Raw genomic sequence first — 26874 nt, 5'->3', positions numbered from 1 at the left:
ATTCCTATTAATGCGGCACTCATTCAAGGTAAATGTGAGGTTTGTAAACTCTCTTGGGACCTCCCCCAACTAGACGACACGCCGAAGAGCGTCCTGAAGTCCAAACTGCGCGTCTATGGAAGACTGTTTATCTGTTGCTGGGGCAACAGCCGGCTCAAAGCTGTGCTGAGTCTCTCAGCCAAAGCAAACAGAAAAGATATCGATGGGTGATATGCAAGGAACATTGTAAATGCAGGTAACAGGTAACTTGATCACTGGTCTGCTGTGTCTGTGTATAGCAGAGTGGCAGATGACGCTGCAATAAATAAGTGTGCCGTTTCTGTTTCAAGCTGAATAAAGCTGGTTTTGCTAAAGTACTGAGACTCAACCTCGTGTTTTGGGGAGCAAGACAGGGACTTATAGCGTGACCCCGATCTTTTATGATTTGCTTCTGTGTCGCTTTACTGCAGCGCTATGAGTCTGTTGTTACCCTGCCCGGCAACGGACAAACAAGCTTCCACAGACACGGCAATCGCGCTTCAAGACACAATTCAGCGTGTCGTTCCCATTGAGTGGGGAGTGGGGTCTCAAAAGAGTTCAGAAACCTCACAATATGAAGGAAAAAAAGGATGATACAGCTTCTGATTGATAACTGTGCTGTCCACAACATGCTTCCACATTTAAATAAAGTTCCAGTTGAATTCCTCCCACCCAAGTGCACGGCAGCACTTCACCCATTGGATTTGGGCATCATTCGGACCTTGAAAGTGTATTATCGCAAGGAAATGCTGAGAAAAATTCTCGTCAGAATAACTTGTAGGCAGGAGGAGATTAAAATTAACGCAAAAGAAGCTATTGAAATGATTGCAAACACCTGAGCGTAAGTTAAAGAAAGCATTTAAAAAACCTTCCGTTTCATTCTCCTCCCCATCCCTTCCTGCAGCCCAAAGATGTCAAATTAAATGGCGAGTACAGTATGAAATTGTTGTTTCTGGTAGGCTAGGCACTTTTTATAATTTTTTGGTTAGTACATTAGAAAAATTATTGGTGTTTTGGTAAATTATGCACATTATACAACCCTTTTTTATTATGAAAAGGTTAAGTAAGTGTTGCAGTGGGAGGTTCGGAACGCATTATGGGTATTTCCATTATTTCTTATGGGAAAAATAGTCTTGACTTTCAACCAACTTGAGTTACAACCAGCCCTCGCGAACGAATTGAGTTCGTAAGTCAAGGGTCCACTGTATTTGTTGGTTTAAACAGTGGTATAATCAACAAAATGAAGTTGATCAAGTGACAGAGTGTCAGAGAAACTCGAAAGCTCAAGTTCAGAAAGTCGCACAGTGCCCGAAATAAAAAAGAAATCACATATCAAAGTCGCCGTGAAAAGGCAAGTCGTAGCCCACCGTCTGAGTGTCATATGAAAGCTTATTAGGGTACAGACAAAAAAAATAGGCACACAGTGGGAAAAAAGCACGAAATGTCAACTTTAATCTCGACATTTCCACTTTAATCACGTAGTTTTATTTTGCCATTAAAGTAGAACATCATAAACTTCATCTTAAAATTGTTTAATTTACTAGTTTCTCAAACTCCATTGTAACTAAAGTAGCACATTAAATGCTTTATTCTGTATTTGATCTTCTGTGTGTGTGAATCACTACCTGCTTCTTAAACAGGCTTTCTTTTTCTCCGACAGTACACAGAATCCATTACATTCGTGATATTACAGCTCTCTGAATAATTAAAATACTGAGATGTATACAGTAATCCCTCGCTATATCGCGCTTTGCCTTTCGCGGCTTCACTCTATCGCGGATTTTATATGTAAGCATATTTAAATATATATCGCGGATTTTTTGCTGGTTCGCGGATTTCTGAGGACAATGGGTCTTTTAATTTCTGGTACATGCTTCCTCAGTTGGTTTGCCCAGTTGATTTCATACAAGGGACGCTATTGGCAGATGGCTGAGAAGCTACCCAACTTACTTTTCTCTCTCTCTCTCTCTCTTGTGCTGACTTTCTCTGATCCTGACGTAGGGGGTGTGAGCAGGGGGGCTGTTCGCACACCTAGACGATACGGACGCTCGTCTAAAAATGCTGAAAGATTATCTTCACAATGCTACCTTCTGTGTGCAGCTGCTTCCTGAAGCGACATGCTGCACAGTGCTTTGCATACTTAAAAGCTCAAAGGGCACGTATTGATTTTTGCTTGTTTCTTTTTCTCTGTCTCTCTCTCTCTCTCTCTCTCTGCTCCTGACGGAGGGGGTGTGAGCTGCCGCCTTCAACAGCTTTGTACAGGCGGTGCTTTGCATACTTAAAAGCCAAACAGCCCTATTGATTTGTTTGCTTTCCTCTCTGTTTCTGACAGCCTGTGCTCCTGAGGCGCACTCCTTTGAAGAAGAAGATATGTTTGCATTCTTTTAATAGTGAGACGGAACTGTCATCTCTGTCTTGTCATGGAGCACAGTTTAAACTTTTGAAAAAGAGACAAATGTTTGTTTGCAGTGTTTGAATAACGTTCCTGTCTCTCTACAACCTCCTGTGTTTCTGCGCAAATCTGTGACCCAAGCATGACAATATAAAAATAACCATATAAACATATGGTTTCTACTTCGCAGATTTTCTTATTTCGAGGGTGGCTCTGGAACGCAACCCCCGCGATGGAGGAGGGATTACTGTACGTGATATCTTTTTCATGATGATAGGAGTTAAAGCATGTTATTAAACATGGGAACACGATGGCGCAGTGCTTGTTCATGTCTCACGCAAGAGGCTTGCTGTGCCATGCGCGACCTTCGATGAAATAATTAATTACAGAAGTACTGTCTCTTTCAAACGTACTAACCTCCAATTCCTGTCCTTACTTTTCTTTCTCCAAATACCCAATCGCCACACAATCAGCTCTGTAATAGACATGAAGCCATCTGTAAGCTTAGAACGCCGATTCTTCAAAACTTTTAAGGAACATTGAAATATCTTCGTAGTACATGTTTAATTATTCTATCCGTCTATCCTTCCAGTGTCGCGTCAGCACGAGCAAGAATACAACGCAATGCAGGAACAATCCCTGAACTAGCTAGCGCTGCGGCACCGTGTCCTCACATATTTAATTATTAACAATATAGATTATTTAAATGAAGTTAGTTTTATCTGTATAATATAATCAACATATTTTGCTGCATTTCATCTTAAAAATTATATCGTCATCATATGTAAATACGTGCTTTATAAAGTGGCGCAGGTTGTGCAATATTATAACTGTAGTGTAAGTTTACAGTGAGGTGATTGTACTTATATGTCCAAACAGTTCTACAAGGAGCACTTGATGGACTGATTGAGTGCGTTTATAGTTCTTGGGATGAAACTTTTTCTAAACCGCGAAGTTTGTACAGTGAAGTCTCTGAAACGTTTTGCCTTGGCTCAGGCAGCGTCTGCTTCATGCTGTATACCGATAATTCTCTTTCCGATCAGCTGCTGCTGTGAACCCCACTCAGATACAGTGATATAAATACTCCGAGTGGTGCAGTGAGAGTAATATGGAAAAAGATGATCTGCTGTGGCAACTCCTAACGGGAGCAGCTGAAAGAAGAAGAAGATGCAGTGAGAGTAACAACGCAAAAGCAGTTATGGTATTTGGAATACTATGGCTATTCCCTGGCCCATTATTTTGCTGCAGGTTAATTACAATCAGATGCATTACACTAATAAACAATATGCAGTTAGTTTCAGTGTATTTATAAAGCCGCGTCAGGAATGTGGATCTAAGAAAGAGAGGGTAACCACACGGGAACAGTAGCACTGCTTTGACGCTGGGTGCCGCCAGTCTGCAAAACTGAGTGGAGAAATTGCGTACGCCAGGGCATGAGGTACCGTGGAAATGTGCGTGGCTTTACGCCAAGTTTAGTTTTTATACATCGCGATTTGAGTGTGGAAACGTTCGTTGCGTACGCACCGTTTATACATGAAGCTCCAGGTCCTAATTGCATTTCCGGGTGGGGCTGAAGATTCGACCAGCCGGGCTGCAGATTCCATGCAGCTCCCCGTAGCGGCCATCCGAGCCCCCAACCAGGCTGTGGAGGACTCCATCTTCCATGGAGCCATGCGCCAGGTTGGGGAATCATCGTCTGCCAGGGAGGCTGCCACCAAGCATCCCGGGGTAGGTATTGAAGTGTCCATGGCTGCTCCCCCGGAACAGATGTAGCAGGGGCGTCCCGGCCGGGCATGGGACCCGGCTGTCCTTCACATCCGTTAAATGCACTTGATAGCTTTGTTTCAGACAGAGTTGCCTTTTCACCTTGTGCTTGTATATTTATGCCAGGGCTGGCAACTTGTACAGTCATATGAAAAAGTTTGGGACCCCCTCTCAGCCTGCATAATAACTGACTCTACTTTCAACAAAAAAGATACCAGTGGAATGTCTTTCATTTCCTAGGAACATCTGAGTACTGGGATGTTTTCCGAACAAAGATTTTTAGTGAAGCAGTATTTAGTTGTGTGAAATTAAATCAAATTTGAAAAACCGGCTGTGCAAATATATGGGTCCCCTTGTAATTTTGCTGATTTCAATGCATGTAACTGCTCAATACTGATTACTTGCAACACCAAATTTGTTGGATTAGCTCATTAAGCCTTGAACTTCATAGACAGGTGTGCCCAATCATGAGAAAAGGTATTTAAGGTGGTCAACTGCAAGTTGTGCTTCCCTTTGATTCTCCTTTGAAGAGTGACAGCATGGGATCCTCAAAGCAACTCTCAAAAGATCTGAAAACAAAGATTGTTCAATATCATGATTTAGGGGAAGGCTACAAAAAGTTATCTCAGAGGTTTAAACTGTCAGTTTCAACTGTAAGGAATGTAATCAGGAAATGGAAGGCCACAGGCGGCATATGCGCAGGATTGTGAGAATGGTTACAGACAACCTACAGATCACCTCCAAAGACCTGCAAGAACATCTTGCTGCAGATGATGTATCTGTACATCGTTCTACAATTCAGCGCAATTTGCACAAAAAACATCTGTATGGCAGGGTGATGAGAAAGAAGCCCTTTCTGCGCTCACGCCACAAACAGAGTCACTTGTTGTATGCAAATGCTCATTTAGACAAGCCAGATTAATTTTGGAACAAAGTGCTTTGGACTGATGAGACAAAAATTGAGTTATTTGGTCATAACAAAAAGCACTTTGCATGGTGGAAAAATAACACTGCATTCCAAGAAAAACACCTGCCTACTGTCAAATTTGGTGGAGGTTCCATCATGCTGTGGGGCTGTGTGGCTAGTTCAGGGACTGTTAAAGTCGAGGTTCGGATGAATTCAACACAATATCAACAAATTCTTAATGATAATGTTCAAGCATCAGTCACAAAGTTGAAATTACGCAGGGGTTGGATATTCCAACAAGACAATGACCCAAAACAATGTTCTGGAATGGCTGTCACAGTCCCCTGACTTGAATATCATTGAAAATCTATGGGATGATTTGAAGCAGGCTGTTCATGCTTGGCAGCCATCAAATTTAACTGAACTGGAGAGATTTTGTATGGAAGAATGGTCAAAAATACCTCCAGAATCCAGACGCTCATCAAAGGCTACAGGAGGCCTCTAGAGGCTGTTATATTTGCAAAAGGAGGCCCAGCTAAGTATTGATGTAATATCTCTGTTGAGGTGCCCAAATGTATGCACCTGTCTAATTTTGTTATGATGCATATTGCATACTTTCTGTTAATCCAATAAACTTAACGTCACTGCTGAAATACTACTGTTTCCATAAGGCATTTGAAAGCTCAGCCAATGATAAACAAAAATCCAAAGAATTGTTAAGGTTCCCAAACTTTTTCATATGACTGTATTTCTTTGTTACCTTGTGGATATTTAAGAAAACTAATTATTAGCAATTGTCAAAATTGAGCAGCAATAACATACATTAGCTTTGTAAAGTTACTTTTAGGTATTTTCTCCAATCATTAAATTGTGAAGACCATACAGAATTGTTCCTGATTACTTAAACACATAAAAACTCAGTTGTTACTTTAGTCCATCACACCCCACTCCAGCCCTCCTCTCCGCTGTGTGCCTTTCCGCTGCTCTTCTATATTTTATGTAAGTCGAGGTACGTTCAGTCTATTCGCGTTTCACAAATTGAGTTACTGAAAATACTAAATGTTGCATGATAATCTTTTTAACTATTCCCTCCTCATATTTTTATTTGGCATACACTTTTATTAACAGCAACTTTAAAATTCTTCTACTAAGTATTGTGGAACGAGCCCCGGACACAGACAGGCAGACATGTTTTAAGCACCACCACACTTTTATTTACAGTTACTATTTACAAGAATAAGTGCACCACAGACTCCTCCAAAGTCCAGGCCTCTCTCACTCTGCCTCACTCTCTTCAGGCCGCCTCTTTGTCTCTCCTCAAGACCTTGTCTTGCTCCTCCCCCGACTCCAGCCCTCGAATGGAGGGAGGCAGCCCCTTTTATAGCCACCCGGATGTGCTCCAGGTGCCTTCTGACAATCTTCCACCAGCACTCCCCAGTGTGGCGGAAGTGCTGGCTGCGTACCCGGAAGCACTCCGGGTGTCCCCGATCCACTTCCTGGTGTGGCGAAAGTGCTGAGGGCCAGGGCTCCAAAGGCATTGGGGCGGTGACCACAGGCCCCTACAGGCCTGAGCTTCAAAGCTTTGTACCCGTGGTCCCCCTAACAACCAGGGCAGTCGCCCCCTCGTGGTCTGGAGGAGGCGCAAGCCCTCCTGTCCTCCATGGGTGTCCCGGCTGGGTATCACCCCCAGCCGCATGCCACAGTACCCCACCACAAGCTGAGACCCCTAGGGGCCAGCGGCCCGTCCTGCGAGGGCAGGTATTTCATACTCCACTCCAGGGCCCAGTCCTGCAAAATATAAATCGGAACAAGGGGTGGAGACGTTGCCCTGAATGCCGCCACTCGGCGTCTCCTTGTTTCATACGTGGGCAACACTTTCCCCTCTGACCGGCACCCCAGCGTTTGCCACCTCGGCCACCCTTTGGAGACCTCCGTGCCTCCCGTGTTGGGACAATGGACGGGACCGCACACGTCCCCGTCACCTTAGCCGGCTGTGGGGTGTCCCTCTGCCTCCGCAGAGGGCAGCCCTTCTCTGGATGTGAGCCCCCAGCATCACGTCCCTTCCTATCAGAGGAACCGGCTCTCTTCCTTCGATTCGTCCTCTTTCTCTGGGACGCCCTGACGGTTTGGGTCTGCGCATGGCAAACGCACAGATTCTGTCCCGTCTGCATCCCTATAGACCGACGTGGGTGCACCACAAACCCACAGACTCCTCCAAAGTCCTGGCCTCTCTCACTCTGCCTCACTCTCTTCAGGCCGCCTCCTTGCCTCTCCTCAAGACCTTGTGTTGCTCCTCCCCTGACTCCAGCCCTCGAATGGAGGGAGGTGGCCCCTTTTATAGCCACCCAGATGTGCCTCCCGACAATCTTCTGTGGCACTCCTCAGTGTGGCGGAAGTGCCAGCTGCGTACCCGGAAGCACTCCGGGTGTCCCCGATCCTCTTCCCCCCAGCACTTCCTGGTGTGGCGGAAGTGCTGAGGGCCAGGGTTCCAAAGGCATCGGGGCGCCCCCTGGCGGTGACCACGGGCCCCTACAGGGCTGAGCTTCAAAGCTCTGTACCCGTGGTCCCCCAAACAACCAGGGCGGTCGCCCCCTCATGGTCTGGAGGAGACACAAGCTCCCCTCCTGTCCTCATGGGTGTCCCGGCTGGGTACCACCCCCAGCTGCGTGCCACAGTATAAAGGTAATGCACAGTTTCATTTTAATAAACAAATCATAATAAGCATAAATTAAAATTTAAACAAATCGGAGCAGCCCGATTTGACAAGTCTGTGGAGCGTAGCAGAGGTAGTCAATGAATAACATACGTGATTAACTCTTTCAGGGCTGATGTTGACTTTTGTCAAAAGGAGGAGTTGACAATGGTAATCAACTGTAAACCGAGAGAAAACCAACCGTTACTTTTTAGTTGGACTCTCGTTGTTAGAAGGAAAGTTAGATTCATTGGTTTGACTGAGATTCTCTGCGCTCTTGTGAGTAGCAAGGCACACACAATGACAAAAATGGCACTGACATCTGGCGAAAGATCAAAGCGAATGCATAAAGCAAAATACTCAGAGGATGACGTTTTGCCTATTATCTCTGAACTGGACTATGACTTGTCGGACTCAGTTTTTGATACAATTTATCAAAAATGAATGTGAGGTTCCAGCTTCAGCTGATCGGTCCCCAGCTAATTGTGGTACTGACAGTGTTCGCCAGGGAGGACTGCCACTTAACAATGATAAGAGATAGAAACCAGATTATAATGCACTGCGGCCGTGACCGCTGCTGCTGTCCCAGCCATGCGAAGACAGCCTGGCAGCAAGCCGGCCGAACATTCTTGGCAAACTGGCAGCCGCAGCATGCAGCAACAGATGTTTTATGTTGATTTCTGAGTGAAACCATTGTTTTCTGGAAAAAATATTCAGCCCTCAAAGAGTTTTAAACTAAATGGGATTCCTTTCCAGATTCAGCAAAAAATATGACACGTGTAACCTGTAGTTGTTCATTTTTACTTTTTTATAGGAATTGTGTATCAGGCAGGCAGCCTTTAAAGACACATGCTGGTTGAGGAAGCGAAGTATGCTTTCATGACACTAAAAATTTTAAAGTCATTATAATAATAAAATGAATACCAAAAAGATGTCCATTATGCCACATCTGTGGCAGAGCGATGGGCACTGAGCAGGCTCCTGTCAATCATGGAGAATCCACTGCATCCACTAAACAGTATCATCTCCAGATAAAGGAGCAGCTTCAGCGACAGACTGCTGTCACCGTCCTGCTCCACTGACAGACTGAGGAGATCGTTCCTCCCCCAAACTATGCGACTCTTCAATTCCACTCAGGGGAGTAAATGTTAACATTATTCAAAGTTATTGTCTGTTTTATCTGCATTTTATTACTCTTTAATTTAATATTGTTTCCTAATCAGTATGCTGCTGCTGGAATATGTGAATTTCCCCTTGGGAGTAATAAAGTATGTATCTATCTATCTATCTATCTATCTATCTATCTATCATTATGTTCGCTGAGACAGGAAAGCAGCTTTAGTTTGCTATGATAAATGGTTAACGATTTTACGACAGCAAATCGGAACTTGGGTTCAAGTGTATAAGAGAACACAATCATTTGAAAAGCATTACTTTAAGGCACTAGAGACGGCTTTAGAATGTGTTTTTAGTTCGTACTGTACATCCGTTAACCAAAAATCAGAGCAGTGTGCCAGGAAAATCTGTCCAAACAATTAAAGATTTTAAAAATGCTGATTGTGGAACTGACCTGTAATACACATACGAAATACAAAAGTATTGCATCATAGTGTGTCTGAAGTAACATGAAGAACTGTTCTTTATGATTGAAAGTCAGCATTTCAAATTATATTTGAATAGCGATATTTGTTCTGATTCCCCTAGTCCAGGGGTCGGCAACCCGCGGCTCTTCAGCCTCCTTGTAATGGCTCCTTTTGGCCTTGACAAAAAAAAAAAAAAAAACATGAAAATGAATAACGGCAATTTCTTAATTTAATTTGTATATAATATATGTAATATATATAATGTTTATTTACTACTACTACTGTTATACACTTTAACATCTAATTTTTATTTTTATTTATAATTTGTCAACTAAAATATGCGTCACATCTACGTCTATAGCCCTCGCCTTTACCTGCAGGTGGCTTCTGGAGTGTGCGACCCCTGCACTAACCATGAATAAATCCCAAAAATGAAAAATCCCAGAAGAGAACAGAGAGTTTAATTCTGCGTGGACAGAAGCATTTGCCTTCACCGCCAACGACGCTGGCTTACCGGTGTGCTTAATATGTGGCGATAAATTATCAAACAACAAAAAATGTAACGTTGAAAGACATTTTCGAAACAAGCACTCAGCATTCACTGAAAAATACCCAAGTGAAGATGAGCGAAAGAGAGCAATTTCGGAACTGCAACGGAAAGCTGAACAGAGCAAACAAAAAAAGTGGATCACTTGTCCACAATCAACTACAGCTGCTAGTTTTGTGGCAGCTCAAGAGATCGTAAGGAGGGGTAAGCCGTTCACAGACGGAGAATACATGAAAGAATCGTTCATAAAAATATCAGAGCATCTATTCTCTGACTTTAAATGTTTTGGTGTTTGAGCGCATGATGACAGTGTTTGCCAGAGATGTACAGAAAGGTACACTCTCTCACTTCCCCTCCCTGAGAGAGTTCAAAGCAGTGAACATTCACATAAATTGTGATTATTTCCACCAGACAATTATTGCAATGCAAGCTGCATTTAGAGAAAGATTCAGTGAGTTCAGAAAGAAAAAAAACACTCTCTCCTTCCCTGGACATCGACCCATCCCTGCTGAACACATCCGCATTCACAGGAGTAAGTAAGCCCGATCTAGAAATTGAACTGGCCGCATAGCGGATAAAGATTAATGGGTGTCCAAGTTCAAATGCCTGACAGCGGATCTTGAAGAAGTCACCCGTCAGAAGGCTACTCTCGCTAAAGAGCACAAATGGACTGATATTGAAAACCTCCCCAAACCCGACAAACTTGTTTTCAATACATGGAGTGCCATTCCCGAAACATATATGAACATGAAAAAATATGCATTTGGAGTCCTGTCCATCTTTGGCTCAACCTACTTAAGTGAGCAAGTTTTCTCAAGAATGAACTTCATAAAGTCCAAATATCTCTCCCACCTCACACATGAGCCTGCAGTCCTGTGTGAAGGTCAAAGTCACATCGTATAGCCCCGACATAGAACAACAACAACATTTATTTATATAGCACATTTTCATACAAAAAGTAGCTCAAAGTGCTAGAGATGATCTGCAGCGAACTTCAGAAACAGAAGTCACATTAAACAGGTGAGAACAATAGCATTTAATAGGCTAATATTTAAAAAAAAAAAAACACATTTATTTCAGACCCGGAGCTGATGTCGGTTTTTTTGTATGTTCAGGTGCTTCAGTTGATTGCTGGCTGAGAGGGAAACCTGAAGAGGATGAGAGCACACTGAAATGGAATTTTATGTTTACTTTTTTAAAGCTGCTAAGCTACAGCTAAATGTTTTATTTATATTAAAGTGGGCTAGTTTTTATTTTAATTTTATACAGGTATAGGAAGGACTCAAATAGGCCTGCCGAGTTCAGTTAAATTTATTTCAAAGTAGGCCTACACATGCACACTGCACTTCTGTTTGTTGTATTCCGTGGTTGTAACATGTAAAATCTAAAAAAAGATTAAAACTTTTAAAAGTTTATAAGCTGTGTTATGTTTTGCGGCTCCAGACTATTTTTCTTTGGAGGAAGAGGGAGCAAAATGGCTCTTTTGATAGTGAAGGTTGCAGACCCCTGCCCTAGTGGGTTGCTTTTGAAAAAGTGAAAAATTGTCAACAGACATGAAGAATTTCCAAATCAACAAACTGTTTTTTGTGTATATTATCAGCCCTGTTTCACATCATTTTTTATTTCCCATGCATCTTTTAACTTCACCTGTTTGTTGTCTGGTACAAATCTTGTAATCGATATTTAACCCACTTCCTATTGTCCAAATGTCTTGAAATTTTGCACACTTACTCACTTCCAATGGCAATACAAGAATCAGTAATCAGTTTCACTATTTGATAGATTAATCCAGGGGTAGGCAACGTCGGTCCTGGAGTGCCACAGTATGTGCAGGTTTTTGTTCCAACCCAGTTCCTTAACGAGAACTCAATTATTGCTGATGAAGCACATATTGCTTAAGTGACATTTTAATGCTTCATTTTAGTGGTCTCGCTTGTTAAGGTCCTCCAACCTTAATTGCTTATTTCAATCTTAAACTGCTGCATTCAGTGTTTTAATTGCTCCTTATTAGCAATAAGATGTAAAAGACAAAGCAGCCAGCAGTTCTCCAGCTAGCTTTTTTCCAATTACATCTGTGTGTGTTCATCATGCACGGTTTGATTTAATAAAACACTTAATAGAAAAATGTGACAGACTGAAAATGATCTGTTTTAGGCTTCAAATCATTTGGATGATATCATTGGAAAGGAAAAAAATCTACGATATAAAAGTCTTACATTGCACAGACTAACAAGCCATAAAATTAAATAAGGTCTGAGATTGGCAATGATTGGTTTCTAATTAAGCAATTGGGTTGAATGAAAACCTGTAGCCACTGCGGCTCACCAGGACCGACATTGCCTACCCCTGTTTTACATCTTATTGCTAATAAGGAGCAATTAAAACACTGAATGCAGCAGTTTAAGATTGAAATAAGCAATTAAGGTTGCAGAACCTTAACAAGCGAGACCACTAAAATGAAGCATCAAAATGTCACTTAAGCAATATGTGCTTCATCAGCAATAATTGAGTTCTCGTTAAGGAACTGGGTTGGAACAAAAACCTGCACATACTGTGGCACTCCAGGACCGACGTTGCCTACCCCTGGTAATCCATGTTAATTAAGAAATGAAGTTTTCATATGAAGAATAGTTAAAGATTTCACTAATAGATGGCACTAGTAATGGATAGAAATATTAAAGGAAGTGTTAAAATATCGATTACAAAATTATACTAAAACAAACCCAAGACTAAAAAGTTGAATATATAAATACTTTTTAAAAACCACACTTATATTAAGTTAAAAAGTGTACTAAAAAGTAAAAAATAAGTCTCTCATACATCACTCGTAAAATAACAACATGGGTGCTTTTCATCAATCAACATTCAAAAAACACTTCTTAATCTTCGCAAAAGCGCCCACGCTTTTATTTTACAAGTGATGTATGGATGGATATATATGGATGAATATAATATAGACAAATACACATTTTTAGGAAGGACAGACAGAACAGAAAAGGAAGAGGTGTTGCTGTTTATGTCAAACAGAATGTAAACACAAGTCCTCTTCAATTGGACGATGAGCCAAATCTTAGTCAGGACATCTGGCTTCATCTAGAAAGCATTAGGGAAAGAGGCCTTATTATAGACCGCCTAGTGCAGAGAATAATTTCAATTCACATCTTTTTAGTAATATTAAAAAGGCAAATTTACGGGGGGGGGGGGGGTATTATAGTCATGGGGGTCTTTAATTGCTCAAATTTGAACTGGGCTAACTTTGCAAATAGCAGAGCATGTGACCAGACGTCTATAGACGTAATCAGTGACTTTTTCTTAACACAGTATGTTTAAAGCACCAGTGCTGGGGGGAAGCCTGTCTAGATTTAATACTTTGTAATCATCAGGATAGAATTGAGGGTGTACAGATGATTGAACCACTAGTTTCAAGTAGCCATAATATATTACAGTTCTCAGTGCTAAGGAAGAGCACAAATGCAAAGACTAAAACAAAATCTAAGGTGGATGGACTTGGATGAGCTTTGAAGTGTGTAGACAGTTGAGGAGCAGTGGAGCAAGTTTAAAACATTTTATTTTAAATGGAGGACAGGTACATCACAAAATTTGGAAGTAGTGGGAAATAAAAAATAAACTCTGCAGTGAGTAAATAAGGGGCTGAAAAAATCTGCAAAGCAGAAAAACAGCTATATAAGGTGTACAAGACGAATAACTCTCAGTCTGAATTGTAGGGTGTATGAGAGAGTGAGGGCAATCATCAAGTAGGATATTGGGGAAGCTAAAAGGCAGTAGAGAAGAATATAGCAAGCAGATAAGATGAAAGCTGACCCAAAGAGGTTCTATCAGTAGTAAAAGAACAGTCAAGGAGGAGGTGAAATGCATCAGGAATAGTAAAGAGAATCAAAAAATATAGACAGTGTAATAGCAGATGCTCTAAATGTGCATTTTTCTAAAGTCCTCAAATGTGAGCAAGTATCCTCCCAGTTTTAACAGGGACTACTAAGAAGGTACTGAGTGATTTGGAACTTTTACAGAGAAAGGTACTGCTTAGGTAGAATAGGCTGAAATCCAACAAATCTGTGAGAAGCAACAAGTGAATGCAATCCATGTGGTGCATATATTATTGTTTATGTTCACGTCCAGAATTCATTTTATGTGGTCCCACATGAGACGTTGGGCATTATGTTTAAAGAAGTGGGAGTTCAGGGTGTTGTTTGTAGATGGGTGCAAAAATAGCATACACAGGATGAGGTGGGTTATGGTGCGAGGAACCTCATCAGAATTGACTGATGTTAAAAGAGTGGAGTCCCATGGTGGTAAGTGCTAGAGATGCTGCTATTTTTAATATATAATATACAGTGCATCCAGAAAGTATTCACAGCGCATCACTTTTTCCACATTTTGTTATGTTACAGCCTTATTCCAAAATGGATTAAATTCATTTTTTTCCTCAGAATTCTACACACAACACCCCATAATGACAATGAGAAAAAGGTTTACTTGAGGTTTTTGCAAATTTATTAAAAATAAAATAACTGAGAAATCCCATGTACATAAGTATTCACAGCCTTTGCTCAATACTTTGTCAATGCACCTTTGGCAGCAATTACAGCCTCAAGTCTTTTTGAATATGATGCCACAAGCTTGGCACACCTATCCTTGGCCAGTTTTGCCCATTCCTCTTTGCAGCACCTCTCAAGCTCCATCAGATTGGATGGAAAGTGTCGGTGCACAGCCATTTTAAGATCTCTCCAGAGATGTTCAATTGGATTCAAGTCTGGGCTCTGGCTGGGCCACTCAAGGACATTCACAGAGTTGTCCTGAAGCCACTCCTTTGATACCTTGGCTGTGTGCTTAGGGTCGTTGTCCTGCTGAAAGATGAACCGTCGCCCCAGTCTGAGGTCAAGAGCGCTCTGGAGCAGGTTTTCATCCAGGATGTCTCTGTACATTGCTGCAGTCATCTTTCCCTTTATCCTGACTAGTCTCCCAGTTCCTGCCGCTGAAAAACATCCCCACAGCATGATGATGCCACCACCATGCTTCACTGTAGGGATGGTATTGGCCTGGTGATGAGCTGTGCCTGGTTTCCTCCAAACATGACACCTGGCATTCACACCAAAGAGTTCAATCTTTGTCTCATCAGACCAGAGAATTTTCTTTCTCATGGTCTGAGAGTCCTTCAGGTGCCTTTTGGCAAACTCCACGCGTGCTGCCATGTGCCTTTTACTAAGGAATGGCTTCCATCTGGCCACTCTACCATACAGGCCTGATTGGTGAATTGCTGCAGAGATGGTTGTCCTTCTGGAAGGTACTCCTCTATCCACAGTGGACCTCTGGAGCTCTGACAGAGTGACCATTGGGTTCTTGGTCACCTCCCTGACTAAGGTCCTTCTCCCCCGATCGCTCAGTTTAGATGGCCGGCCAGCTCTAGGAAGAGTCCTGGTGGTTTCGAACTTCTTCCACTTACGGATGATGGAGGCCACTGTGCTCATTGGGACCTTCAAAGCAGCAGAACTTTTTCTGTAACCTTCCCCAGATTTGTGCCTCGAGACAATCCTGTCTCGGAGGTCTACAGACAATTCCTTTGACTTCATGCTTGGTTTGTGCTCTGACATGAACTGTCAACTGTGGGACCTTATATAGATAGGTGTGTGCCTTTCCACATCATGTCCAACCAACTGAATTTACCACAGGTGGACTCCAACATCTCAAGGATGATCAGCGGAAACAGGATGCACCTGAGCTCAATTTTGAGCTTCATGGCAAAGGCTGTGAATACTTATGTACATGTGCTTTCTCAATTTTTTTATTTTTAATAAATTTGCAAAAGCCTCAAGTAAACTTGTTTCACGTTGTCATTATGGGGTGTTGTGTGTAGAATTCTGAGGAAAAAAATGAATTTAATCCATTTTGGAATAAGGCTGTAACATAACAAAATGTGGAAAAGGTGATGCGCTGTGAATACTTTCCGTATGCACTGTATACTGTAAATGATTGGGATAAGAATACAAGTAAAAGGCTGTTAAGTTTGCAGATGATATCAAGTTAGGTGGATTGGCAGATAATCTAGAATCAGGTGAATCATTACAGAGGGATTTGGACAACATACAGGCTCTTAGCAGATTTGTGGCAGATGAAATTTAATGTCAATAAATGTTCAGTAATCCCTCGCTATATCGCGCTTCGCCTTTCGCGGCTTCACTCTATCGCGGATTTTATATGTAAGCATATTTAAATATATATCGCGGATTTTTCGCTGCTTCGCGGATTTCTGCGGACAATAGGTCTTTTAATTTCTGGTACATGCTTCCTCAGTTGGTTTGCCCAGTTGATTTCATACAAGGGACGCTATTGGCAGATGGCTGAGAAGCTACCCAACTTACTTTCTCTCTCTCTCTCTTGCGCTGACTTTCTCTGATCCTGAAACTTAATAAATAAACTGACTTTTTTGAATGTTTGTCCCTGTGATTTGTTAATTGTCATAGCAAAAGCTATTCTAATGGGAAACTGTAAAAGTTTTAATATGAGTGGCATATCAAGATCTCCTTTGGTGTCTAATGTTATCCACGGAAGATGTACTACATTACCTTTCTTGTCGCCTGTTAAAATTTTACATGTCAGGATTGTTTGACCAATGTTCAGTACAACTAATCTTGTCCTATTGCATAGCCAATACATAAATTACGCAATAACATTGTGATACATCCTTCTTTCAACAGTAATTCGGCTGGTGGAAGACCGGATGGTGTTAACGGTTGTAGATATTCTATGGGATATCGTAAGTTGATGTTTTCATCTTCCGCACGATCACCACCAACTGCTTCAGCATAGTCTATTGATATGCATTTAAACAATTTGCCGTGTAAGCGATCAACAATTTTCGCGTTAACTCGTTTGACTTCATTTCTTGCCTGTGTACTTATTTGTTCTGTTGATAACCCTTCAGGATGAAATTCTTCAATAAGATTTGGATATAATAAGTCTTCTTTTATTGGGAACTTAAAGTGAGGAAAACGTAAAGAGCTGAGAGCGCAGGAACTGTGTCTGACAAAAGCATTTACACGAATGAGATGTGAGAGGACTTTCGGCGTGGGCCGTTAACTGTAAATGGTTGAGAGAAGGGCGGGACTTGATAAAATCTCTTGGCAATAGTCATGTCCCAAGATTTTCTTTCACTATATATATATATATATATATATATATATATATATATATACACAGTATATAACAATGTCTTTGTGAAATATAAACTAAACTGAATTTCCATGCAAAATCAGAAATAAAACAGAAGTAGACTAGTATATAAAGGTACAATTATAACCTTTGGTGTTTCACACCACACAGATAATTTGCTTTAATAATAATTTTCTTGTGTGATCCAAGACTCCCTGCAGACGCCATTCACCTTTCTGCATGTCTAGCTGTTCTGTACAGTACTTGCCAAGGTCCGTCCTTTTCTGCCACTGCTATCAGTTAATGTGTCTCCATCCATGCAACAAGTTAGGCCGGTAAAATACAGTATATTGTATGCTTTTTATTCCCCATGCAGCCTTTTTCAGGCCTGTTTAATCCAGCACATTGTTGCAGGGTCCATTCAGGTATACGCGTCTCAAAAGCCTTAGAGATGTCATTGATTCAGCCACAGAGTTGCCTGTAAGTTGGCCATGCGTGTCACTGGTCACCGCGTGGCGTCTACGTCTGTTGTATCAGGACTGCACACCAGACAGACGGAGTCCTTGATTTGGATTCAGGTTTTTTTTTTTTTTTTTTAAATATAACCTACCATTATAGCAACCTGTGTAGCAGGTCATGTTCATGATGTATTTATAACTATCATTAATTTTCATCTGCTTTTTTCATAATGAGGGTTACAGTGACAACATACAGAAAGGCATAGTTCAGGTCATCTTATCTTTAGTAACTTATTCTGCTTGTGGGCTATGCCCGGTACGGCCTTCATGGGACACATCAAAGCTACATGGCCAGAGCACCTTGGAATGATGTAGGCATCAGAAACATCAATTATAAATACAAGATATAAGACGCTGTTCTAGAGGAAACAACCTCTGAAAAAAGATTTGGGGTTAGGATGATATGTTTTCATATTTGATAAGCAATGCGCAGAAGCTGTTCAAAAGGAAAATAAAGTGTTAAGTTCGTCATTTTTTATGATATAATCTAAGTCGAGGGACTTTATGCTCAAACTCTATAATGCAGCAGTAAGATTACATCTGGAGTGTTGTTTGTCATTCTGTGGCACGCTACAAGAACAACATAGCCACACTTGAAGCTGTGCAGAAGAGAACAACCAAATGCATCACAAGACTTGAAGGCACGTCCGACTCTGACAGACTCCAAGATTTAAACCTGTTGGACACTGAACTTCTAAAAGGCTTTGAGATTTTTATGTAGTTTATCATGTTCCATAATCTTTAGCTGTCCTTCCAGTCCTGGCCAAGTGCTGCTGCTGAAGGTCTCTGTCTCGTGTGCAGGTTGTTTTTCATTTACCCTTGTTGCTGACTGACCACTTGACTCTCTTTGCTTTCTAGAGGTCACAGAGAACATGAGGTGATTGAGCACAGGAACCAAATGACATCCGTTTGTCTTTTATTCCCACAGAATATTTTCTTACCTTGATGTGGTCACCTTATGCCGATGTGCTCAGGTATCTAAGGTAAGTCTTACTGTGTCTTTAAGGATATGGGGTTTCAAAGAAGAGAAGGCAACCAAGTATGGCAGACCTGGTGAAGAATGTAAATAAAGGTAAAGGTGAGGCTTTTCATTTAAGAGCTGAATATGCCACTAGGGATAACTGTCAGGGGGCAGGAAAAAATCAAGTAAAGAAGTGTGACATCCTGGGGGTAAAAAGAGGCAAGTATGGCAGAGGAGGTGTGGTACCAGGTGATGAATAAAGGTGGGGTAGCCTTTGTGGGTTATGTAACAGACGAGAGCTTGTGACAGAAGAATCGGTCACATTCACCACACCTGCTTTCTTCTCAGGCTTGGAACATCCTAGCACTGGATGGGAGCAACTGGCAGAAGATCGACCTGTTCAACTTCCAGACGGACATCGAGGTACAGGATGATGGCAGCTCTGTTTACTGTGTAAAGCGTCTTTTAAAGGCTGAATGAGCAGCCCCTTTGTTTGGTCCCCTACAGGGCCGCGTGGTAGAAAACATTTCTAAGCGCTGTGGGGGTTTCCTGCGGCAGCTCAGCTTGAGGGGCTGCCTCAGCGTGGGAGATGCCTCGATGAAGTGAGTCTTGACAGTTGACCCCACAGTGCCCCCTCTCCTTTTGCTCCCTCCGTCACAAGATTGCCCCCCCCCCCTTCTTTTTTTCAGAACTTTTGCTCAAAACTGCAGGAATATTGAAAGTCTGAATCTCAATGGCTGCACAAAAATTACAGACAGGTGGGCTATACAGGTGGACAGGTGAGGTGGCCAGTAGATGACAACACCGTCTCATACTCTTGTGTTTTTTCTCCAGCACATCTGCAAGTCTAAGCAAATTTTGCCCCAAGCTGAGACATCTGGACTTGACATCCTGTGTGTCCATAACCAATAACGCCTTAAAGGCTTTAAGGTATGAAGTCTCCCCATCAAGCCTGCCAGGGTGGCTCTCTGGAACAAATGGTCCCCTCTTTCTTACAGGAGGGGACCACCTCCTAGCCTTTAGCTCCTCTTGCTGACTGCAGCTCATTTTCTCCACCACAGCGAGGGCTGTCGCCACCTGGAGCACCTGAATATCTCTTGGTGTGACCAGATCACAAAAGATGGCATTGAGGCCCTGGTGAGAGGATGTCCTGGTCTCCAAGCACTGTTCCTGCGGGGCTGCACACAGGTAAGTGTCCCAGTTCCAGAGGCTGATTAGTGTAGTGGGGGCCTCTTAGTTTCCACATATCCCCTGGCCTTGTACATCTTGTTTTGCAGCTTGATGACGATGCGCTGAAGCACATCCAGAAGCACTGTCCAGAGCTGTTGACCATCAACTTGCAGTCGTGTACAGTACGTGCCACAGCTCTGCACAAACCCAGTAAGATTAGTCCTTTGTGAAAGGTGCCATATTGAAAACTACAAGGCCTTAATCTGCTCCCATCGCTGGGCTAGGAGTTGAGGGTAGTGTGCATCTGGGCCAGTGATTGAAGCCACTTGTTCTGATGTGTAACAGTAGCTGGCTCTAGGCAAATTATCTGATAAAGTGTCACTGGCCTAGTTGGTGACAACTGAACGTTACTTTCAAAAGGGTGCTGACCCTTGTTGTTACTCTGCAGCAGATCTCAGACGAAGGGCTGGTGAGTCTGTGCCGCGGCTGTCACAAGCTGCAGATCCTGTGTGTCTCCGGCTGCTCCAGCATCACAGACGCCTCCCTTACAGCACTCGGCCTCAACTGTCCCAGGCTCAAGTGAGTGACAATCTCCTGATAGTTACACTACTTAGGCCCCGAGCTGCTCCCATCTAGGTCTGTGTGGTCACTTGTAGGCCGTTTCATTTCACTGTGTCTATTGTTTAACAGTGGAGGTCATTAGTGCGCTGTTGGCGGCAGCTGCTCAGTGGGGGGGCTAATGCCTGCTGGCTGTTTTCCTTTGTCACCTCAGTCTTGTGATGAGGAAAGGTGCCTTCTGACCAGGCCCAATGGACTTGAATGAGAGGGTGGGGTTTGAGTTTTGTAAATAGCTGGGGGTTTGTAGTTGTGTGACTCAACTGCCCAAATGCCATGGTGTGGTAAGTGTCCACAAGACCCTCACCTCTGTATTTGACATGTTTAGGATCCTGGAGGCAGCCCGCTGCTCTCACCTGACAGATGCCGGCTTCACTATTTTAGCTCGGGTAAGTCTGCAGCAGTTTTCCTGTGTTGCCAGTTGGCTCTCCAGTGGTTGCAAGTGTGATCTGCTCTGTGCATTGCTCTTTTATAGAACTGCCATGAGTTGGAGAAGATGGACTTGGAAGAATGCATTCTGGTAAGTGCTTGAGCAGCACAGCCCATTTAAATCAGATGACTGGTCTGCAGCCTGTGCTTTTCTTTGTACATCCTTGCAGGTGACAGACAACACCCTGGTGCAGCTGTCCATCCACTGTCCCCACCTGCAAGCACTGGTGAGTGTCAGGCCTCTTCCAAACATGCCCTTTCCACTTCGGGGCAGAACCTTTATTTACTTCTTTCTTTACAGAGCTTATCTCACTGTGAGCTTATTACCGATGATGGCATCCGTCACCTGAGCAACAGCACCTGTGGCCATGAGCGTCTCCAGGTGGTCGAGCTGGACAACTGCCCACTAATCACAGATGTAACACTGGAGCATCTAAAGAACTGCCATAACCTTGAGAGGATTGAGCTGTATGACTGCCAACAGGTCACAAGGGCAGGCATCAAGAGAATTCGGGTGAGGGTGTGCTGGGCTGCCTGCTGGTGGGGTGCTCTTGGTCCGCTTTCGGTTACATCCATGATGACTGCCTTTGTCTCTGTCCTGCAGGCCCACCTCCCTGAGATAAAGGTGCACGCCTACTTTGCTCCTGTGACTCCACCCCCTTCGATGGGTGGCAGTGGTCCACGTCTCTGCAGATGTTGTGTGATCCTTTGATGGCGGCCTGCTGAGTAGATTTGCAGGACATCTGCTGCTCTTGAGGAGTAGTGCTGGTGACTTCATTCAGACCCCTGTGTGGGGAGGGAAGGGATCACTTGCTGAGGCTTCAAGCCGAGCGATGGATGCCAACAATTTTTTAAAGAGTGGGAGGAAAGGAATGCTGGGATTTCCTTTTCAGTGACTTTTGTAGCCCTTGTGTTGTTGTGGTCCTTGAGGTGACGTATTGATGATGTGCGCTCACTATGTGGATAGTAACGTGACTCGTTTGGTATATATCGGGGGTGTCAGGTTGAATGCAGGGCCAGGAGATGAAAGTGCCCAGTGGTGAGTTCGGCAGTGGCCACACGCTTTATTTATTTGGTATTTCTGTTGCACAATAAGGCTCTGACAAATAAAGAATGTTCTTGTTTGAGCAGCAGGTGGCGCTGTTCCAGCACATCACATATGCTAAATAAAAGCAATGAAAAAGCTGGCAGGAATGTGTGTGGTGCAGCTGTGGAAAAAGCAGGGCTGGGGGATTTGTTGGGGGCTTCAGAGCGCAAACACTTGTGCTCCAGACCTGGCTGTACAGTCAAATGTACCCAATATGGCATAAAGAATGCTGCTCAGGCAAGGAGCAAGACTGGAGAAGGTCACACAGGAGGACATGGAACAGTGCAACCAACCAGCAAGAAAGACCCATGAAAGCAGAAACATCAGACGCCACAATGGGAGGACATGCAGCTACAAAGAACTTGTCTGAGATGGTAGCAAGAAAGCACAACAATCCATCTTACAAAACATATTTACATTTATTGTTGCTGGATGCTCATGGGAGCTATGAGAACCGAAAACAAAAAAAAAAATCTAAAAACATGAACAATTTTTTTCTGCTTGAAATACGGCACGTGGAAATGAGAAAGCACCCAACCCCGACCCCCTGAAATGTACACACCTCAGTAAAGTGGAACAGTCCTAATTCATCATGGGGGGGGGGGGGATTAGGGGATCAAGACTGGCAGACTGTGGTATGTAACGCTGTGCCACCCACTGCACACACAAGTTAAGGCAGAAGCAAATCTGCTTTCAACTCGGACACCTTTTTGGCACAGAGGATGGAAACGAGCCACACTCCCAGTTTTAAGGCCCAGTCACTCACCCCTGCAAGCCTTTTTCAGCTGCTGCATTGGACAAATAAATAAATCAAAAATGTGCAGCCACTGTCCATCTCTACGTCCGTGTGTGTGTGTGTGTGAGAGAGAGGGAGTGGGCACCGGCCCAGCCGGATTTAAGAGTCGGGAGTTCAGCACTCATGCTATGGTCTGGTTAGTGCATGCCCTGCTGTTGCTGAAAGGACAGCCATTGGTTTTTGGGGACTCTGCAATGTGAAACACTTTGGCCAAACAGGAAATAGCGGGGGCTGCAGGTTCCCATTTCATCCATGGCAGCAGATTTTACTTTAAAATGACATGGTAGCCATCTCCACTCTCAGCTGTTGGAGGAAAAATAAGACAAAAGTTAAAAGAAATGGGCACCCACTTAAACACGACTTGTGTATTAATGCATCCTCGGCACACAACCCCCCGCCAGCTTCAGTCCACTCCAGCACCCCCACCTGTGATGAAAATTCTTTGAAACTTTAGCCATGCGTCTAAAGATTTTTAGCATCTGTAAATCCATGGAAGGTTAAAGGAACATGTTGATATGGTCCATCATAAAAACACTAACACATGATACAAAACTCCTTTAAAAAAAAGAAGCACAACTTGAAATATTCGGACTGACTTGCTGCTGCTGTATGAGAGGTGCAGGATTAAAGGCAGGGCCAGCACCCCATAGTCCTAGTGGGTTAACTTGCCCAAATGTGGAAACTGAAAACAGAATCTCACCCACTCACCTTTTAGGGTGCCAATGACAAAGCAACTTTCATCTTGAAAATTAAAAACCATCTGCAAGAAAAAAGGTGGAAGAGACTGAGGTTGAAGTGGCGGTGAGGGGCCAACACAGCTCACCTCCACTGCATTTGCACATAATCACCTCAGCACAGGCTCACCATCCACACCCAAGAAATGTACCACCTCCTCATACTAGATGTTCTGAATACTGAAACAGCCCACTAGCCAATCATACAAATGAAGAAAAAAAAAAAAAGTGCACTCATGCCAATCCCGCCCACCCCCCCGTAAACCCAAGTTGGCCTACCTGATCAGTGACCAAAATATGTATCCCAGTTGGGCCCTGCTTGTAAACTTGGTTGATCTGACTTTGGGAGAAGTTGAACACCGATGCGATTTTCCTGGTGAGTTCTGAGGCACTCATCTCCTCCAGATAGATGGCATGGTACACTGTCAGAAACAGAAGCAAACAAGGAAAGTGTCAAACAACAAAAGCCCAGAACTCCGTCACTAATATTCGCTCTAAGGGCCAGTTTATATTTCACACTCAGGAATGTGTAAGCATGCGCATCATGGCTGCCACACGTTCTCAGCATTCCCCTGAGCAAGTCCACATAAATTAACACAACGCTTGCATGAGTTGCAGTACCAGCAAAAAAAAAAAAAAAAAAAAAAACAACGAGTGGTACAGTGTGTTCAAGTTGGAACATGATGTCAGACTCACCATTTACTATCAACATGTGGCAGCTCCTACAGGATCAATGAATGGTTCGACGTGGTGAAGCAAATGATCAAACTTAAATGCAGACATACAAATGTATTCATGGTGCTTTTCTTCATCTGTTTCTCACACAGGCAATACCAGCATATTTCCCATCGTAATGACACAATATATTTAAAAGGCCTTGCATACCATCTGTGTGTTTTTTTTTTTGGCACATTCGCAACGGCATCAGAATGTATGGAAGCATATTTGAGCCACAGAGAAGAAAAATTAGGGGCCCAGTGGGGGGGGCGGGGAATTTTGTCATTAAAGTAGAACACTGCAAATGTCATCTTAAACCTAACCCAGTCATTAATCATTACGTGCTTCTGGGGCATCCTCCTGTGCTGATAGCAGCGGCAGGCAGTGATTGCCACACAGAACAATTTAAATTGATGATATTCCAGCTCTCTGCACATTTAGAATCCTTAGATTTACATTTGATATCACTTTCATGATGGAATGTAATATAAATGCTTTTTAACACATTTTACAGATGAATACTGTTAATAATTACATTACACATGGTGGGATGGCACGGTGGTGGAACAGTAGAGTTGCTGCCTTGCAGTAGGGAGTCATGTCTGTATGTGGGTGCTTGTATTCACCTTGCAATAAGCTGATGCCCCATCCCCAGATTGTTTCTGCCTCATGCCCACTGCTTGCTGGAATGGGCACGTCCCTTGAATGATGGATGTAATCATTGAACAACTTATCTTTTTCAGTGATATTGTGGCGAGGTGTCATGGGAATTTAATAAATATTTCAGGCAATTCACAACACAGCCAAGCCAAGCACTTTTTTCTCACTGTGATATCTCACACTGCCACCTAGTGGAATCCTGCAGATTTACATAAAAGTACACATGCAAGTATAAACAGTACACCGCTTATGTCATGGGTCTTGTGAAGTATAAACTCGGCCTAAGGAGTGGCCTGGTGCCTCCACATATTTTTGTATGAGCAGCAAATTCTAAAATATAATTTTTGAGTGCCGGAATTTGCAATTCATATTATATAGCACAAAAATAAACCCACTGTATATATTATTTACTGTATTGCATATTTCATGTTAAACATCAAAAAACTAACTTATTTAAAAAAAAAGTATTTCTACTCAAGATTTCATTGAATATTCAAAACTTTCTCTTCCGTTTACTTCGGTCTTCGGTTAACCTATAAACTCTATAAACATTAACTGAAGAGTTCAACTCTAATCCGTTTCCCAAATGCTCAGCCTCTAAACAATTTGTTCATTAGACTAAATCTTATTTCACATTCAGCACTTGAGGCCTGGAATGTTCCAGAAATGTCAAAAAGTGAATATAACACATTCAATTGATCCTACTATTTAATAAAAGTAACCATATCTGAAAACATCTTTTACACTTCCAGTTTCTAATTTTTCCTTAATCAGCATCTTGAACCTCATTTAGTGGTTTTAAATGCAATCACATCTGCCCCTGCAGCTTTGACCAGTCCTTCAAATTTAGCCCTCCGTAATGTTTGGGACAAAAATGCATTTTCCATTGATTTACACTTCTGCTCCACATTTTTAAATAACAAATCAAATAATTCAGACATGAAAAAAGTGCACATTACAGACTTTAATGTCAGGGTATTTGCATACATTTCTGTCTCACAATGTAGAAATGAAAACACATTTTATAAATGGTGCCCCACTTCATGGCAACATAATATTTGTGACACAGCAATGGCAGGTCTGAAGCAGTCATATTTATGACTTTGTCACATTTCCATTGCATGCAATGACTGCTTGAAGTCTGTAATTCATAGACTTTGCCAAGGGCCTCATGTATAAATGGTGCATACGCACAGCAATGTTGCATATGCCTGTTTCCACACTCACTAGATGTACAGTGCATCCGGAAAGTATTCACAGCGCATCACTTTTTCCACATTTTGTTATGTTACAGCCTTATTCCAAAATGGATTAAATTCATTTTTTTCCTCTGAATTCTACACACAACACCCCATAATGACAACGTGAAAAAAGTTTACTTGAGGTTTTTGCAAATTTATTAAAAATAAAAAAAACTGAGAAATCCCATGTCCATAAGTATTCACAGCCTTTGCTCAATACTTTGTCGATGCACCTTTGGCAGCAATTACAGCCTCAAGTCTTTTTGAATATGATGCCACAAGCTTGGCACACCTATCCTTGGCCAGTTTCGCCCATTCCTCTTTGCAGCACCTCTCAAGCTCCATCAGGTTGGATGAGAAGCGTCGGTGCACAGCCATTTTAAGATCTCTCCAGAGATGTTCAATCGGATTCAAGTGTGGGCTCTGGCTGGGCCACTCAAGGACATTCACAGAGTTGTCCTGAAGCCACTCCTTTGATATCTTGGCTGTGTGCTTAGGGTCGTTGTCCTGCTGAAAGATGAACCGTCGCCCCAGTCTGAGGTCAAGAGCGCTCTGGAGCAGGTTTTCATCCAGGACATTGCTGCAGTCATCTTTCCCTTTATCCTGACTAGTCTCCCAGTTCCTGCCGCTGAAAAACATCCCCACAGCATGATGCTGCCACCACCATGCTTCACTGTAGGGATGGTGCCAGGTTTCCTCCAAACGTGACGCCTGGCATTCACACCAAAGAGCACAATCTTTGTCTCATCAGACCAGAGAATTTTCTTTCTCATGGTCTGAGAGTCCTTCAGGTGCCTTTTGGCAAACTCCAGGCGGGCTGCCATGTGCCTTTTACTAAGGAGTGGCTTCCGTTTGGCCACTCTACCATACAGGCCA

The 26874-nt window shown here is 42.9% G+C and overlaps 2 protein-coding genes across 6 annotated transcripts in view; one reads left to right on the top strand and one right to left on the bottom strand.

Moving 5' to 3' along the window:
* fbxl2 (F-box and leucine-rich repeat protein 2) overlaps window positions 1-21951 on the top strand; it is a 35563-nt gene extending 13612 nt beyond the window's left edge. Inside the window, exons 3-15 of one of the 2 annotated variants that reach the window (XM_028817530.2) lie at window positions 18517-18571; window positions 18898-18972; window positions 19057-19151; window positions 19239-19307; window positions 19384-19479; window positions 19611-19737; window positions 19827-19901; window positions 20171-20298; window positions 20663-20723; window positions 20810-20854; window positions 20934-20990; window positions 21065-21277; window positions 21368-21951. In XM_028817530.2, the coding sequence (XP_028673363.1) occupies window positions 18517-18571; window positions 18898-18972; window positions 19057-19151; window positions 19239-19307; window positions 19384-19479; window positions 19611-19737; window positions 19827-19901; window positions 20171-20298; window positions 20663-20723; window positions 20810-20854; window positions 20934-20990; window positions 21065-21277; window positions 21368-21475 (1204 nt within the window). In that variant the 3' untranslated portion in view covers window positions 21476-21951. Of the gene's footprint in view, window positions 1-18516; window positions 18572-18897; window positions 18973-19056; window positions 19152-19238; window positions 19308-19383; window positions 19480-19610; window positions 19738-19826; window positions 19902-20167; window positions 20299-20662; window positions 20724-20809; window positions 20855-20933; window positions 20991-21064; window positions 21278-21367 lie in introns of both variants that reach the window. The other variant, XM_028817529.2, reaches the window with a different exon arrangement.
* A 299-nt stretch (window positions 21952-22250) lies between these two features.
* The window catches only part of ubp1 (upstream binding protein 1), a 110163-nt gene continuing 105539 nt past the window's right edge, over window positions 22251-26874 (bottom strand). For all 4 annotated transcript variants that reach the window (XM_028817525.2, XM_028817527.2, XM_028817526.2 and 1 more), the window contains 3 exons: window positions 23660-23802; window positions 23355-23406; window positions 22251-22949 (listed from right to left, as the gene is read on the bottom strand). In XM_028817525.2, the coding sequence (XP_028673358.1) occupies window positions 22912-22949; window positions 23355-23406; window positions 23660-23802 (233 nt within the window). In that variant the 3' untranslated portion in view covers window positions 22251-22911. The remainder of the gene's footprint in view (window positions 22950-23354; window positions 23407-23659; window positions 23803-26874) is intronic.

Source organism: Erpetoichthys calabaricus, chromosome 13 (assembly GCF_900747795.2).
Source record: "Erpetoichthys calabaricus chromosome 13, fErpCal1.3, whole genome shotgun sequence".
In the NCBI taxonomy this organism is placed as follows: domain Eukaryota; kingdom Metazoa; phylum Chordata; class Cladistia; order Polypteriformes; family Polypteridae; genus Erpetoichthys; species Erpetoichthys calabaricus.
The sequence above is the reverse complement of the archived record's forward strand: the minus strand, read 5'-3'. Positions and strand labels throughout refer to the sequence as shown.